The 16,677-nt window shown below is 46.2% G+C and overlaps 2 protein-coding genes and 1 long non-coding RNA gene across 3 annotated transcripts in view; 2 read left to right on the forward strand and 1 right to left on the reverse strand.

Annotated features, from left to right (window-relative positions):
- The window catches only part of Zip99c (Zinc transporter Zip99C), a 38,301-nt gene extending 24,646 nt beyond the window's left edge, over positions 1-13,655 (forward strand). The window contains exons 4-8 of the mRNA XM_077687669.1: positions 482-675; positions 2,160-2,249; positions 7,432-7,615; positions 8,601-8,700; positions 13,457-13,655. Of these exons, the coding sequence (XP_077543795.1) occupies positions 482-675; positions 2,160-2,249; positions 7,432-7,615; positions 8,601-8,700; positions 13,457-13,532 (644 nt within the window). The 3' untranslated portion in view covers positions 13,533-13,655. The remainder of the gene's footprint in view (positions 1-481; positions 676-2,159; positions 2,250-7,431; positions 7,616-8,600; positions 8,701-13,456) is intronic.
- Positions 2,256-4,478, forward strand: LOC144155949 (uncharacterized). Its single transcript, XR_013319676.1, has 2 exons — positions 2,256-3,946; positions 4,307-4,478. It is a non-coding gene; the product is annotated as an uncharacterized LOC144155949 (long non-coding RNA).
- Positions 13,586-16,677, reverse strand: part of LOC144155945 (heme A synthase COX15) — a 30,916-nt gene continuing 27,824 nt past the window's right edge. The window contains exon 7 of the mRNA XM_077687668.1: positions 13,586-13,812. Coding sequence (XP_077543794.1) covers positions 13,672-13,812 — 141 coding nt within the window. The 3' untranslated portion in view covers positions 13,586-13,671. The remainder of the gene's footprint in view (positions 13,813-16,677) is intronic.

Here is a 16,677-nt window from a genome sequence, read left to right on the forward strand (position 1 = left end):
CATTTCACATTAGGCAAAAATAAAGTGATGTTACTGCCATATATTACAACTCGTGCCCTACAAAGCAGATCTCTCATGAGACACCTGGATTTTGCGTCTTTGTATCTCCGTTGCATCTCTGCAAACCAGTCATAAACATACCATAGCACTCTGCAGACCTTTCATAGAGGGACGCAGTATCTTTCATCACAGTGACTGAAAAGAGTGTCTCCTCCCCTGGCAGCAGGAAAGATGCAGTCTCTGAGACGTGCTTAAAAGGCAGGAAGCAGTGCCTAGCTCTCGGCGTGTGCTGATGGGAAAGGGCAATATTTTTTGTGGGTGTGGTGGATTAATTGGGTAATCCCTGGTCCTTTAATGGCAGCACTGGGCATACAGCTGCAGCCCATGTGCATAAGCCTTGTTTGTTGCTGCTGCTCCCTGGAAAGAGCCTGCTGTTGGGCGAGGTGTGTGTCTGACATACCACCATGCATGGCTGCGACAGGCAACGAGAGCCCAGTGCAAGCGCACCTGACCCTGGGCCTGTGGGTGCTGCTGGGTGTGTTCACCTTCATCGTGCTCGAGCTGGTCTTCTCCTCAACGGGGCCACGGCCGGACCAGTCGCTGCCCCACTCCGACGTCAATCAAAATGGCGTCACCAAGCCGGCTTCTGCGCTGGATGGCCTAAAGACCATTCACGTGAGCCCCAATATTATGAGAAGCAATGATTGAGTTATTTAGAGGCATACTTGATGCCTCTCGTACATCTTTCGGGTGCAAGGCTGAGCCCCTGCATATGTTACCATAGCCGGCCACATGGGTAATGCTGCATGCACTCTAGTGGTTAGGTTTGATGCGCAGCAATAAACAACAGCTGTTCTAAATCAGTTTCATGTGGTGTGCCAATAATCTAGGTGTTTTTTTTACTTGACAACCTGAAGTTTGGACATTTGGTTTGAAGAACTGGACTGTAATTATAAGCTACTAAAATGCCAAGTATGAAGTGGCCAAAAATTCAATTGGAGGCGAAAAAAGTAGAGAGAGAACTGCAGTTTGCAGGTGGGGGGCATCAGTCAACCCCTCCCACTTTTCCCCGCATACCCCAAAACATGGCACTATCGTGCAAACCATCTTGCTCCTACCCACATTCCACAGGATCTGGATCTTCCTCTGCCACACATTTATTGCGCCATGTCTTCGGATGGCAGCAGACATGCATTGCCCTCAATACTGGTCATGTGGCACTTCAATGACACGCATTCGACCTCTTTGATTGGATCGTTTCTGTTGGAGCCCAGAGCGTGGATATCTTTGGTCAGATTCATGCTCTATACGTGCACTGGAGAGACTCATTGCTAGCAAAATGTAGCATAAATGGTTCATGCATAGGTAATTGTTCACTTAGCAATTCAGAAAAGTTTCATTATGTAGAAGATGCTGACATAGGCTAAATGGAAATTTAGTGCCCACGACCATGCCATTTCAATGGGTGCCCAACTGGTGAAAGCTGTCCTGTAGCCCTACGCTGTAATGAAGCTAATAGCTCAGGTGCAATGTTGACATGTTCACCATTTCTGGTTCTGAAATTGAGGGTTCAGTGGCAACCCTTGTAGTAGATGTTCTGACTCTTACAAAGCCTTGTTCACAATTGCTGTGGCAAGGGCAAAGCTGCACTTAAAAGTACTAGTACTCTGAAAAGTGCAAAAACACCGCACATATGATGAGGGCAGGGTCCCTATGTACAGTGAGTGTAATGGCCAGCCAATGGCCATCATTGACCCTTCAGTTTGGTGTTGACATGCATCAAGTTTGAAAGACAGTGAATGGTGCAACTCCTGGCTTCATTTTTCAGCTGCTGAGCTTTCCGTGATTCCACAATTAGCGTAATAAATCAGTCACAACTTTATGGAACTTGCTGAGACTTGTTTGGACCTTTATGGCTATAAAGCTCACCACGTAGTGTGATATTAATATAAGTTGGCTACGAGTTGGCTACCACAGCGTTAACTCAACTTTTATGTCATCGTGCGGCCAAGCCTCATCAATATTATGAAAAATCCCAAGTTAAGACTTGTGTATTGTTTTCTTGTTGTTGTGTATGTATCGACAGAGCGGGAATAAGAAAAAGCGAATGTTGAAGTACATTGCTGTCTTTCGTCCTCTTCTGCTTCTTGCACACACAGGTTACCGGCTACCTAAATCTTATGGCCAATGGCATCGATAACTTCACCCATGGCCTGGCTGTGGCAGCAAGCTTCCTTGTTGGCATTAAGGTGGGTCAGCAACAGAGTTCCTTGCACCCGCAGCAAGGTGACGAGAGGACATTCCCTCCATTCAGTGGAAAAATAAGCTGTGCTGTTTGACTTTGTTGTTTCAATTCAAGGCAGCCAATATTCATGCCAGGCCGGCAGGCAAACCATTCAGAAATGAACCTCATTTTTGGGTAGTGAAACCGACAATGTACGATGTCTATTCTCTCTCCCCAGTGACGTTACCCTAGTGAAAATCTTTCAGCTGGTCTTAACTGGGATCAACTGGTCCCAGTGGGGAATTAACTGGTCCCAGTTGGGATGCAATTGGTCCCAGTTGGTAGCCGACTGGTCCCAGTTGGGAAGCTGAAAGGGGGCAACTGGTCCCAGTTGGGAGGCGACTGGTCCTAGTTGGGAAGTTGAAATGGGACAACTGGCCCCAGTTGGGAGGCATGGTCCCAACTGGGAATCTGAAAGGGGCCAACTTGTCCCAGTTGGGCTTAAGCTGGTCTCATGTGGTAGGCATGCTTATCGAATGTAGAATCAATGTATAATGTTACAGATCATTGTTTCCTCTGAATTTTCGCAAGCTTCTTTTACAAAGCAGCTTTTAACCCGAGGTACCCTTAATTAACAAAATCAGACGTCGTAAAACTGCCGTTCTCGCGCACCGGCGGGTGGCCCGAACCAACGTTGGCCCGAACTCTCTCACCGTTTCCTGCCGTTGCATATTATTTTCTCCTCCCTCGGCTTTGTAAATTATCATCCCTCTTAACTTCTCCTCCTGTGTCCTCATCCATTTATACTTTTCTTCCAGCACAACTCCGCAACACCCAGTCGACGCGTATGATGTAGGGGCGCGCTGGCGATCGAGACGGCCGTCCTAGGGCCGCGAGAGGGACGGTCGCGACGGCGAAGGACGGTCACGGTCTCGCGAGCACGGTAGCTGAGAGGCGCGCTGCAGGGAATTAGAGTTTCGGATAGGGGGGTGATTTCACGACGCCTGCGACGCGCCAGAAAAATTTTTTTTTTCTTGATGTGCGGGAAAACAAATTAGGCAAGAGCGCTTTTACCGGGCATACAAGCATAATCGCGAGGAACGCCAGCTGGAGACAGGTAGCAGACAAAAGTGCAGATGTCGTGGCCACAATTGCCGTGGCAGAAAAACCCCGTCATTAAGACTGCCTTCAACGTGTGATTTTTATGAACTACGTTTATGAGCATGGAGGAAAAGCTTTTCTTTCCGTCATGTTTATGAGCCACAGTAGCGTCCATTTTGATACGCCACTACGATGTCAAGTAGCCGTTTTAGAGGCGTTCATCATCGTGTATCCAAGTAACAAACTGGTGTACAATTTACATTTTAAACAAACCTAAAAAATATTGCATTCTGTAATTTTTGACATTTTGTTGGGCTAATTAAATGTTAAATGACATATTTATTCAAAAATTTAGTCGTGCGGTTTCTGTAGTTTCGTACAAAGGCAAATGGCGCCGTACAGGTAAAACGTGATCGCAGTAATCGTGGTAACGCTACTGTTCTCTGATAGCCTACGTTTAAATATTTCGTGGGAGCACTATAGATTATATGCATAAGCTCTATAACAAGCAAGTTGTTCTTGAGGTCTCAAGGATTTTTCCCCAGCAAGGTGCAGCTATCGCAAGTTGAATAAGACTGAGGGACAAAGGATTTTGCCTCGGCTGGACTCTTGACAGTGCAGGTACGTGTCTCTGTTTTTTCTTTTTATTGTGTGCGTGACTATCATGAACTGGCCATTTAAGTGGTACTTGCTGCTTGAACTTTAGTTCTACAAATATACTGTGCTCAACAAACGTGTTTTCTACGCGCTTTCGTTCTTAATTGCACCGGCGACCGCTCATGAAGGAAGTTGACTTAAATTTTACTTTATTTTGATTTTATTTTCACAAACCACATTTCCTAGGTATGTTTTTTTGACGCTGTGTCTAAAGGTACGTCGGACGTACGCCGATCCCAGAATCTAACGATACGTCGGACGTACGCTGACTCAAAATCTGGTTGTCGTGCTGCATATCTAAATTGCCAAATTACACATTTTCAGAGACCGGAGCCTAGGGGGCGGATGCTGAGAACAAGTGCAAGCCATTCTTCCACCTCACCCTCGCCTGCTGATACGGGGACACCATCGAAGCAGAGTGAAAAAAACGTTGTGAGCCAAGGAAGCAATGAGGAGGAACTATATTGATGCAGTTTTAATAAATGACACCAAAGAAGCTCTGCTGCCTTGTGCCATTTGTTGGTGCTACCTGGTTGCGCAGTCAAGTGCAGTTGGGAGAAACGTCCCGCTGCAGATGATTGTGGAACGGGGAGTGCCGGAGATCAGCTGCAAGTGGAGTAGGTGAGAATGGCCGCAACAGGTCCCAGTTGGGACCAGTTGCGGCCATTCCCAGCTATTCCACTTGCAGCTGGTCCCAACCGGGACCAGTTTCAACTGGTCCCAACTTGGATTTATTGCAACTGGGACCAGCTGCAACTGGTCCCAACTGGGATTCCCCGCTGGTCCCAGTTGGGACCAGTTGCAACTGGTCCAACTGGGAATTGTTCCATAACCCAGTTTAACTGGGACCAGTTGGGACCAGTTGGATTCCCAGTTGAACATTTTCACTAGGGTAGTGGTGGCGCCCATAATGTTTCCGAACCTATGCACCATGCACCATTCAATCTGGTAGTAGCGGTTTCCATATGGCCTCACAAGAGGGGAAAGCATTTGCAAATGTAGTGCCCCCCACACCCGCCCAGTGCAATAATAGAGAAACTTAGTATAAACATGCCATCATGTTAGCTCAGTGCTCTTGTAGGTGTGGAATATTCGTCTATTTGTGCCACGGGTTTACAAGAAAATCCTGGATGGCAACGCAGTCATACGTGGACAAAACAACATCCCCTTGGACTAGCTGATCTGTACTTGGTGCCCGAATAATTTTCTCCTAGAATACTGCTACTACAAATCAACAAGGCATATCCAGGAGGCTTAGGCAGCACCGCTATTGCGAGCATTTTTTGATGTAGTCTTTTATTGCCTTCTTGAAATACTACTATTTGCATTCAGTGTTGTATAACATCTGGTCTTGGCTCTAGGGCTCTTAATCAGGCTCAGTCGCAGTGCTTTTCAGTGTGTGAGCAGGCAAACGCTTCCAGCCAGCTTGCTTTTGGTCTCAGTGAAGAAATAAACAAAACTTTTGTTTGGTACACGGAGAGCCACTAAAAAAACCTGATCTAGTGGCTCTAGGTACACGGAGACAGCATTTATTTTAGTGCGAGTTTTTTTTGTATATATAAATAATTGTTAAAAAAGTTGTTTTAGTTGCAATAATGATTTTAGGTTGGTAGGGTAGTCTGAGCATGAAAGCTTGAAGGAGTACTGACATGAAATTTTTGTGTTACATTTTTTTCACTGCTATGGGTGCCTACCAGCCCACTAATCATGGACTGGCTCATTAGCCCGTTGATCGCAGCATAAATAGTAATTATTTACAGTCTCGTTTATTCGTGTCAGTTTCGGTTCCGACAAAACAAATACAGAGGTGGCTGCCACGACAGGATGGCACTCGTGACGTCACCGTTCTTGTCGCACCACTGCTGGTCCGGATGCTCATGTCGCCCAGACCGGCCATGGTTTCCACCATCTCCACGCCCCCAGGCAGCATGACATCAGTCCCAAAACTGTGACCTGATACACAAGGCACAGCAGCACGCTCCAACCGCAACGGGTGCCGTGATGTCGGCAGTTTGGGGTCAGGAGCAGATGGCATCATCTTGATGCCAGTTTTGAAAGGGCATCCATTGTGAGCTTTCTCGTACATGCGGAGATTTAAATAGATTTGAAATATGACATACCGAATGGCTACTGTAGAAACTTTCTGGGATATATCTCCATATACAAAGGAAGCCTATTACATAGTTATCTCGGCTGTGAAATTTTGTGTCAGTACTCGTCTAAACGCATTAGAATGTTTCTAGCACCTCTAGCGAAGAGCGGTTTTCCCAAGCTGGTCAGTCTGACCGCCCCGAGCCTGCATGCAGCTGCGCTGTTGGGGAAGGCGCATTAGGAGGCGAGCGGCATCTTCTGTGCCTCAGCTGCTTATTTATATGTAACATAGCAATCATGACCGGCAGTTATTTTGTCCATGTTTGCATTCTTTCCGGAGGAATCGCTGAATTTGACTTTCTTTGTAAGCATAAGTGGAGTAAAAATGCTATCAGATAGAGGCAAGCAGCAGCCTGTGCAAGTGTATTGAGTGCAACACCTGGCTTCAACGGCAACAATGTTGCACATGCACCCATTTCCACTGGCAGTACTCCATAAGCACTAATATCAATGCAACACGAGTTTGTTGTGGGACTCGTGCTCCACTTACTTGTGGTACATGGCCAACGTGGTACACATCGCAGAGAGCTTTCAAACGTTCAGAGCAGGCACCAGTTTTTCTGTCCACTTCCCTAACAACCGTTCACATTTTTGATGAGCTTCCCTTCTATGTGTCATCGCGCTTGCCGATGTCAGTTGACTGCTGTGTGTGCATGCACATGGGTCTGACAGTCTTTTGCTTACTGTAAGCAGATTCTTGGGTATGTAATTGGGAATTGTGGGAAATATTGTCACTGCTAGATCATCTTTCAATTATTATATTGAGAAATGCTGTGTAGTATCGAAAATTCCCTACCATCCACAGGGTGTCATTGAATTCCTGGAGGATGAATACACAGGGGTAAAATAAACCGATTTAGATGCAATGCATATTTGTGAAAGCTGTATATCATGCTTCAGTAATTCAGACGGCAGAACCCAATGCAGGTGCATATGAGCAGCATTTAATGTACTTTATGTCAAAGTGTCTTTCACAGGCTACAGAATCTTCCAGCCTTTGGAATGGCGTAAGCTCTTCGCAAAATGTTTCCAGTCAAGCTAAGAACCAAAAATGGGTACCTTTTCCTGACATTCCTTGGTACCGACGTCGCAAGCGGATACAAAGAGCAATTTTTTTCAATACTCATTGCATTTCACACCTCTACATTCCAGCCACCTTAGTGTCAAGCTTAAGTGTGGCAGTGAACTTTCTGAAGTGGACTTTCTTAAGTGTGGCAGTGGACTTTTTGAACTTGAACTTGAACTTGAAAAGGGCAGAGATGTGCCCAATTCACACAGCCATTTGTGGACTGTTGCAGATGGGGGTGGTGACTACGCTGGCCATCCTTATACACGAGATCCCCCACGAAGTGGGTGACTTTGCAATACTCTTGAAGTCCGGTTTCAACCGCTGGGATGCTGCCAAGGCCCAAGTTTTCACGGCAGCTGTTGGAGTGGCTGGCGCGGTGACAGCCCTGTCGGCAGACTCACTGGAGGACATGGGTGGGTGCTCGCATTTTGTTTTTCCTTTCGCTTGGACATTGTGAGTGAAGATTGGTTAAAGTAAGTTTGAGGAGGCCTCTAAAATCTTTTTAGTTAATCAGGTGTTTGTCCAACAAGTTTTTTTCTGCAGTGTATTTGTGGGAAGCCAAGGTTATTGCCAGGTTTGTTTGTAATTGTCTGCGAGAACTCAATTCAAGTGAGTTTGGCTTACCAGAAGTCTATTGCAGCAGCTCAAGTTTTATTTCAGGTGATATTGGATTCAGTGCATGTAGGCTAATGAACCGCAGAAGGCTTTGCTGATGAGCCAGTTGGTACATGACACTTTGAAGGAAGTGTCATGTATGGCATCCTGGCTGGAGTGAGCATGAAATTTATGGAGCTGTCGAAATAAACAAGCAAGGAAAAACTTTTGTTAGTGAACCATCAATATCACTCCTTGAGAAGGAGATTGTGTACTTGTTGTGCTAGTTGATGCTGTTTCGACACATGGCGGATAACAGCTTTCTTGCATACATTTTCCTGCCACGGTAAACCGCGTTGAGTTGTTTACCAGCACTTGTGTAGTGTGAATCGTTTCTTATATCCTGCCTTCATGCTGTTTTCCATTGAAGTAAAATAATGAATGCTTTAGTTTGTAGTGCCCACTTCGTAAAAGCGTTCTAGTGCCCTCATTCAAAGTGTGGGACCTTTGAAGAGGAAAATAAAGAGTTGGCGTTGCTAGATACAGCTAGACAGCAGTACGGCATGGTACTGCACAGTATTGAGAGTTCTCAACCATCTAGATAGTGGGCAGGGTCATTTGTCTTGCTTCCTCTGCACTACCCTTCTCCTTCATCCTGTTGTACTGCAACAAACTTCATGCCGGCTTAGCCCGAGGGACTGAACAGAGCAGGTGAAGTTTGCAACAAGCATGTAATGTTAACTTGAAAGATGAAGATGCTTTGTGGGTACTCAACAGGGGCATGGTGTTTGTTGGTTTTTGCAGACATGTCTACTTCGTGGATACTTCCTTTCACTTCAGGAGGGTTCCTAAACATAGCGTTGGTTAGTGTCCTGCCAGACCTTCTCAAGGAAGAGGATCCCTGGTGAGTAGGAAGGCTTACATTATTTGAGGAATGGTAGCTCAGCTGAGGTGCAGCGCCTTGCATTACTCTTCCTTCTCATAGAGCACATTCTATCGAGGATAGGCAAAGCACATTTTAAATGACTGACGTTCTGACAGCAAGGTCCTGAAATAATTCAGCTGGCAAGTGCTTGTGGTCAGCCTGCAGACGCATGCATTTGCTCTAAAGGGATGTTTGCAGGGATGTTATTTTGCCGACTTGCTCTCAAACTGAACTATCATCCAAATCACAAAGCACACAAAGCAAGCACTTATTGTGTGTTCACCGTCCAGCTGCACTCTCTGCCTCCATTACTTTCTCTCTCTACCATATGCCCGTGCTTGTGTGCTCGTTATTTCCTGCTACTCTGGGCCGCCAGAGGCTCTGCCACGCACCATCAGGCAAATTGAATTAAAAACAGAAAACCAAAACAAGATCGGAGAGTGAGCGCATGAGATGAGAGTGCTTTCAATTGTGCGCTCGTGTCATCTGCTAATGTGACAATCAGTGCACATTTTACCTTCGCTGCTACAATACCCGCACAAAAATCTTAAATGTTTTTATGCTGTAGGCTGAACTAATGAACTAAAATGATGTAGGCTGAACTATCGCTTTTGTATCCTAGGTGTCACGTGGCAGGTATCCAAAATGAAAATTCCGCTGCATTCCTGTTGGCACGCTAGCTTTCATGCATGCCTTGTCTCAAGCGGCTATGTCCTGGCTATTGCACCCTTTACTAGTTCAAAAGGGCCATGTCGTGCTATCACAGCACACTACTGATTGGAAGTTTTGCCCTTGTTTCATGGGGTAATACCCACGAGGTGTTGTGTGTCTGGGTACTCAAGAGGTTGCACTTTTGGCAGCTTAAAATAAGTGCAGTTGTAGAATTAATGCTTCGTGTGAGGACACAACTTCCATTTGTTTTTCTTTACAGTTAATGAAACGCAAGTAAGCAAGATAGTTAAACTTCTACAAAACAATTTGTGATGGCTTTCAAGAAATACAACTAGCCTTCCCCTACATTCTGCTAAATGCACGTATGTAGATCGTGCGTGCTACAGGTGATGTGCAACTGTTTGAAAGGAAGAAACCATAGCAGGTTAGCATTGCCAATAAATGAATAATAATAATAATATTACATGTAACAGTAATCTTTATTTGCGGAAAAGTTGCCCTGGATGGCACGCACGGCTAGGCAGAAAGGCTGTGGCCCTTGCACTGTGCGCCTGCTAGCCTGCCACCCAGGGTGGGTGATGCCGGAGCAAATGTTTTTTTTTTCAACACACACACACACAACCATGCACACACTCATGCCACTCATGCTATGCCACTGCGGGTGACGGGTGTTTTTTGGTGTTTTGGTTAACAAGCCAAATAAGCCTCAGCGACAAATATAATAATCCCCAGCAATAAATATAAAAAAGTGAAAGTCTCAGTGGCCCATGCAAACAACTCGTGTGAATCGTTCTGGTGTTATCTGTAACAGGTGATAGACAGCACTACAGCACAAAGGCAGCAGCAAATGCCCCGTCTGCAGGTACACCTTAGTTGCACATGTGAGCTGTCAATCGTCGAGAAATCGCAGCATCGTAACCTGTGAAATGAACGGTGAAACTGAGAGATAACAAGGCACTAGTGGTATGCTCTTATCAGCCGGGTCAGTGCTGCTGTATATTGCTTTCCACAATCAAAAGCATATGCAGCACACCTCCATTATCCTTATGACACATAATTTTGCAGTGGCTCTTAGCTGTCGCAGAAAAAAACCTTCTGGATTGCTGTGTCTCACCACAGTACCCTGTTCAAGGTTGGATTTAGAAGCTTTTCCAGCAGTGGTCGTGGCACAACAGAGGCCTTGGGGTGCTGTCGTGGGAGACTGTTGGCCATCAAGTAATTGTCGCGGGAGACGGACAACTCACGAGATACAGTGGTGGGCCAATGACGAGTGGGATGGCAGTCTGCTCTACGAGACAGTCTTAAGGCCAGATTACATGGAGCGAATATGTGGCGAAAAGATGACGAACAGAGCCCAGCAGCGGAAAAAAAGTCGTCTGCCGCCAATCTAGCTGGGTCAGAAAAGTTCGTTGTCGGCGGAGCGGCAGCGAAGTGGCAAACTGAAAGAACCAATCAGGCCTTCCAATTTCCCCTCCATGGTGTGTACAGACCACTGGTGGACTGCTGCTTTGGAAGATTTTGATGTACGCTTGGCTCGCACCTACTTGAGCTGAAATAAACGCACTGTAAATCTGAGATTGCTTGAGGAAAATGAGGTTGCAACAAGTGAAGTCCACGCGATTCTGATAGCTCAAGCCACAAGCGAAACATGGTCCCGATCCAACTGCTGTGGTTTGTGTCACCAAGGTGGGTGTGTACGATAGCTTTTAGTAGGTTAAATAAAGGCGATCCGGCTACATAACTTGCATTAACAGCAACATGGGGCCCGTCTGCAAGATCGGCGAGTGAGGAAAAGGCAGTATCACTGCGAGGGCCTCTCAAATGCATCAAACTAGAAGCAGCCGGCTGTGTATGTATTGAGAGCAAAGGCGCCATCAGTTGAGGTGGAGTAGAGGTAAAATGCCGGCTCGATGTTCTGGGAGTCACTAGTTCGAATCTCCCTGGAGGTCGTTCGTTTTTTTTTTTTTCCCCCCTCCCTACTGCTTTTAAAGGGACAGACAACCGATTTTTGTCGAGCATATGTTCTCTATCCCAAATGAAAGCCAGCATTTTATATGGCCCGGTAACCACAAGCAATTTACCAACAAATTGGCGAAATTATTTTAATTTGGCACCAAACTTTCTGAAATTGGAAGGGTGGCGGTTCGTAGTGTAGAAACTTGACACTACAATATGTGTCCCAGTCACGTGACCTGCAAACCTAGCAGCTACTGCGACTGCTGAAACATTTATTCACTTATTGAAAACCTTTACAAAAGTATTTGTATAAGTTTAAATTGTATATGTATTTTTTAACATTATTTTGAAAATTTTTAAGACACGCCGCCCGCCACCGCTGGGTTGCTCTCAGTGTGGCTACCTGAGCCTCCATGCCCGGAATCAATGGCAGCGTTCAGTAAACATTCTGCGTGAGTCAGGGGCGTTTCTTCTGCTGAAATATTCGATTTCAGTTCCAACTGCGACAATGGCAGCTTAAAAAAGAAAAAAATGCACCCGGGGAGAATCGAACTGCCAACCTCCCCGCCGTGAAGCCAGCTACCTATCGCCTTCGAGCAATAGACTAGTGAATTAAAAAAAAAAAAAAAAAAAACACCTAAGGGAGTAAGAAAGCCTGCAATTCACACTTTTTGTAGCTGGGGACAAGTTTTACACATCGCTTATCATCTCGCATACATTCAAAAGTATGTTGCCACGCTACTGTATGTCATGGTTACCAGCATGATTTTTGGGAGGACGCATACGGCTCGTAGATCAAAAAATTGATTTAAACAGTTCTAGGGCGTTATCAGCAAAACTGCTTCTCGTTAAGGTGCTTTAAGGGATGCCCTTTCATTTGGGATAGAGAACATATAATCGACAAAAATCGGTTGTCTGTCCCTTTAACGCTTTTGAGAAGTGAAAATTAATATTTCAGTAGAAGAAACGCCTCCGACTTGCGTGATCGTCAAACGACGTACAACCCAAGCGGGAAGCACCTTTACTAGGTCTGTTTACTGAATGCCGTCGTTGATTCTGGGCATGGAGGTTCAGTTAGTCACAGAGAGCAACCCAGCGGCGGTGCAGCGGTGGATGCCGTGTCTTCGCTCCATGTAGTTCAGCCCAATGAACATACGGCGTCCTGCCGCAGAAGATTTTCCACCGCGCGAACTTCGCCGTGAAAGTTCGCTCCATGTATTCTGGCCTTTACTTACAAACATTGTGAGAATCATGGAAGCATGTGATACTTCCCATTCGCTTGCTTGGTGCACTCTTGATGCATCCAGCAAGCTTCACTGGGAGTCTAATAAACGTTGGTGTAGGCAAATTTTTTGTTTTGTGTGTTCCTGCCTGTCTCTACCACACCAATAGTCAGTTGCCACATGGTACAGGCTAGCGGAGCTAGCGTGCCGACCGAGCTGAGAGTTGGGGTACGTCATCCTAAGATAATTTTTCGACAAGTGCTTTAACATCGCTCCTGACATGACACACCAGCTCCACCTGTGTTTCACTTAATTTCCATGGGCAAAGGCTGTCATTCTTTTTTAGTGCTGAAGAGACCTCACCAGTTTTTAAAACCGACAGAACTAGAGTGTACTAAAAGCCCATCTAGTTGAGATGAGTGCTCGTGTCAGGAAGGCCAGAATTCTGACCACGAATTTATCTAGGTCTGTGTTGGCATGTTTGTAAGCGACGTGCCAGCTCTCCTCATCTACTACAGTTAATCAGGAGTAGGAGTTTTCAAGGCTGCAGAAGGGACTTAGCAGTGCTTGTCATTCACCTCGTTGTAGGCCTCATCAATCGCCGGTTTTCTGCCATGCCCACACACCATTGTATTCGGGACTACTTGGTCGTTGCGAAAGAGTGTGGCCCCCTTTTGCACCAATTCAGGCCTTTGCTGGACTGGGCATCGATCGTCCGTAGGCATGGACGATAAGTGTGTGTGGAAGCCTGCAGATAACTAGCTTTGCACGTTTGTTGTTTTGAAAGCAACACAGCTGGGGCAGAGGCACATACTCGGGTGTGTAGCTAGAACCGTTCGCAGTCGTGCCTCCCGGAACCCAGGAACGGTGTTACCTCTTTGCAGGGAATCGAGCAAGCAACTCGGGTGCGTGTGCTCTGGGATTGCTGTGATGGCGGCTATGCAAGCGTTCCTGGAATAGCACGTGGCCCACTTGAAACACGGTGCCCAAAACTAGTCACCAAGCCAGTCATGGACCAAGTCAGAAAATGTTTTATTCTTGTCACCTGCAAAACTATAAATACATACTCTAGCGAATTCACAAGGTCTGTGTGTGTCCTCTACTTTGGTATCCTCCTTAGCAGCCTAAGCTCATGGCTGAGCCAGAGCGCAACTGAGAGCAAGGTGACTGCACCTGCCTGGTGTGATGACGCAAGCGACACAGGCACATAGGTCAGCAGGGTCGATACGCCAAGGGTCGCCTGCAAGTGAAAATGCAAGGGGGATCTGAGAACCTGCTCGACGGTGCTGAAAAAAAAAAACCCAACTGTAGCAGCTAGTGTGAAGCACACAAAGCACTGACAGATTCTGACACGTCCACAGCCGAATTCTCAATGAAAATAACAATTTGATTTGCATTGGGGAAGCAACAGGTACTACGCAGCTGCAGTAGGATACAGTCACGCTTGGAGTTGCATCACTGTTGGCCAATGACAGCAGGCCAGCTGCGACATCAGCTCAGCAGCAGCGCAGACTTCTTGGAAAATTTCAAACATCCGAGATGTTAAATATCAGCTTGCTATCACAGCTGTCTGTGCAATCTAGCCCCCAAGGAAGCTAAGAAGTATGATAGACTTTTGCTTGGTAAGCATGAGAGACAACAGTTAATGGTGGTAATGTGCAGGAGGTGCTACAATCATGATGTGAACAGAACATAATAGCTTATATCTTCAGTCTTCTATAAGACATATCTTCACTTCAAATATACTTGCACGTATATTGTGATTTCTCGCAAATACTTTTCAGAGATTATATTTGCCAGATAACCTGATATTCAATTCTTGATTCTAGTACTCTTTGGTAATACCCTTTACTTAGAACCACTAAATAAGCTACGCTTGACCAACACTACTAGAATAAGCTCAGTTTCAGAGCTCCGCATCCCCGCCAGCGGAGGAGGGTGGTCCGAACGGCGGTCACGAGAACTAGCGGCGCTGCAGTCAAGTCTTGCGCTACTCTCGGCGCGTCATCTGCTTCGGCGGCGGGCCGCCACTGCAGCCGACCGCGGCGGGTCGCCGCGCAGACGTACCGCGGCAGCTTTCTAGTAGTGCTATTGCTAAACTTAAACATCAATCACCTTTCCAGTTGACTAGCTTAAACGCCTTCGTCCTTCTAGTCGACGTTACCCCATCACATTTGTGCACCGTTTCAGTGGAAATGTGTTGGGTCGCCTGTTTGCACTGACCTGCACGCGCAGCTCATTTGCTAGCTAAGAATTGACGGTCGGCCTATATTTTAACTGTCTACATTGCGTTTAACTTCATGTACGGTAGTTTCCAAGCCAATTACCCTTGTCAGCGTAGTTTTTATAACTACTGCGCCGTCTTGCCTCGACCAAAAACGACCCAACGAGTTTGTGAAAGCAGTGCCTTTATAAGTGCTTTCATGTCCATGCGGCAATACAGTCGGATCCCGCTACAACAAACTGACGGGACGGGCGAAAAATTTTGTTGAAGCGAAAATTTGTTGAGGCGAAATCTGCCCCAACACAGCACGGAAAGGCAAGAAAAATAGCACGGTATATTTTCGCATCATTGGCAGCATAATACAATGTTTAGAAAAAAGAGTGACGCGCAGTAACGTCGTGTTTAGTCAGATAACAAACATACCAATGGTTATCTGTTTTTTTACCAGCACGCAAAGAGCGCGATACTGAGGAGAAGGGGAGAGGTGAAGAAATGAAGAAATGCAGGCGCAAAGCGTATTGCTGTACAACAAGGCGTTTCCACCGGGCTGATTACTTGCAGATAGCTGCTACGCGGTTGGAAGCCCCCCCTCTCGTTTGCGACAGGAACGGCGCCGCTATCTTAATTATCCTCTGACTAGGCACGGCAGCAACTGACCTTGGCAGGCAAGCCGCGCGCGCTTGCATTTATCGCGACCGCCCGCTCGTGACTAAGATAGGGTGACGCGGGTTCAAGACTAAACCCGAAAACATTATTTTTGCTCTTGACTTTGAAGAATTGTAGAAAACTGCAAGGGCAGCTGCTTACAACACATACATGACGGCGCTGCGCCAGCAGCCATGCCAGCAGCAGAGCACATTCGCGCAATTTCGACTGGATACGGATTGGCTATAGCTCCGGCTTGGCGAACCTTGCTTGCGCCTAGTGTATAGACGGCCTGCCGCATCGTTATCACCATCACACAATGGCGTCCACCAATGAGTTTTTTTTTGTTTTGTTTTGGGTGGCAGTGTGGGCACACCGTGCATGTTTTCGGTGAAACTAAGCGTCCTGAAAGTAAAAAAAGTTACAGATAGCTGGCACTATGCTTATTTTATTGTAAAATAATTATTCAAACCCAGCACAAATCACGAAAAATTTCGTTGAAGCGAAAACAAGCCAGACAAATGGTTCGTTGTGGCGAGGACTATGTTGCATTGACTTCTATGGCTAGCTGACAGGGACTTGGAAATATTTCGTTGAAGCGGAAATTTCGTTGAAGCAGACTTCATTGTAGCGGGATTAGACTGTACGACAGTTTTTCTAAATCTCGTCGGTGCGAGGTCCCGTTAACCGGCTTACGATGTAGATAGAGTTCCTATGCTCAACCTTTATATGTGCCGGGCTGGTCTCACCTCATCTCGCCATTGTGCACTCTGTGGTGCATACGAATATTAGATCACCAAAGATGAAAGGTCGCTTTACAGTTCTGATGCTCAGTTCATCCGTGACAAACCCACTCGACTTTTTTGAGTTCGCATTAAAGCTTGAATCCGCAGTTTAAAGGTGCTCATGGTACGCCTGAATTCATAACGATCTTTGACCGACATTTTGATGTCTTGAACTCAAGAAATCCGCTCAGCTGGTCATACAAGACAGCTCTACGAAAGCGAATCAGGCTTCAATGAGGACTTTTTTTGAAAAGGATGAATTGTACATAACATGACGCAAGGATGCACTAGAAAAACCAGTGTTTGAGGGCTTCAAGAACACTGTATTTGCAGGACTCCTCATATGTATGCACGGTGTCAGCACCTTTTGATGTGTTTGTGGCGACGGGGAGCTGGCGAATTCGCTCACGCTCAAAATGTCTCAGTACCACATCGAAACATTTTTTGGTTG

Source organism: Haemaphysalis longicornis, unplaced genomic scaffold, assembly GCF_048455015.1.
Source record: "Haemaphysalis longicornis isolate Haplotype H1 unplaced genomic scaffold, Haemaphysalis longicornis Haplotype H1 scaffold_1, whole genome shotgun sequence".
NCBI classification, from domain to species: Eukaryota; Metazoa; Arthropoda; class Arachnida; order Ixodida; family Ixodidae; genus Haemaphysalis; species Haemaphysalis longicornis.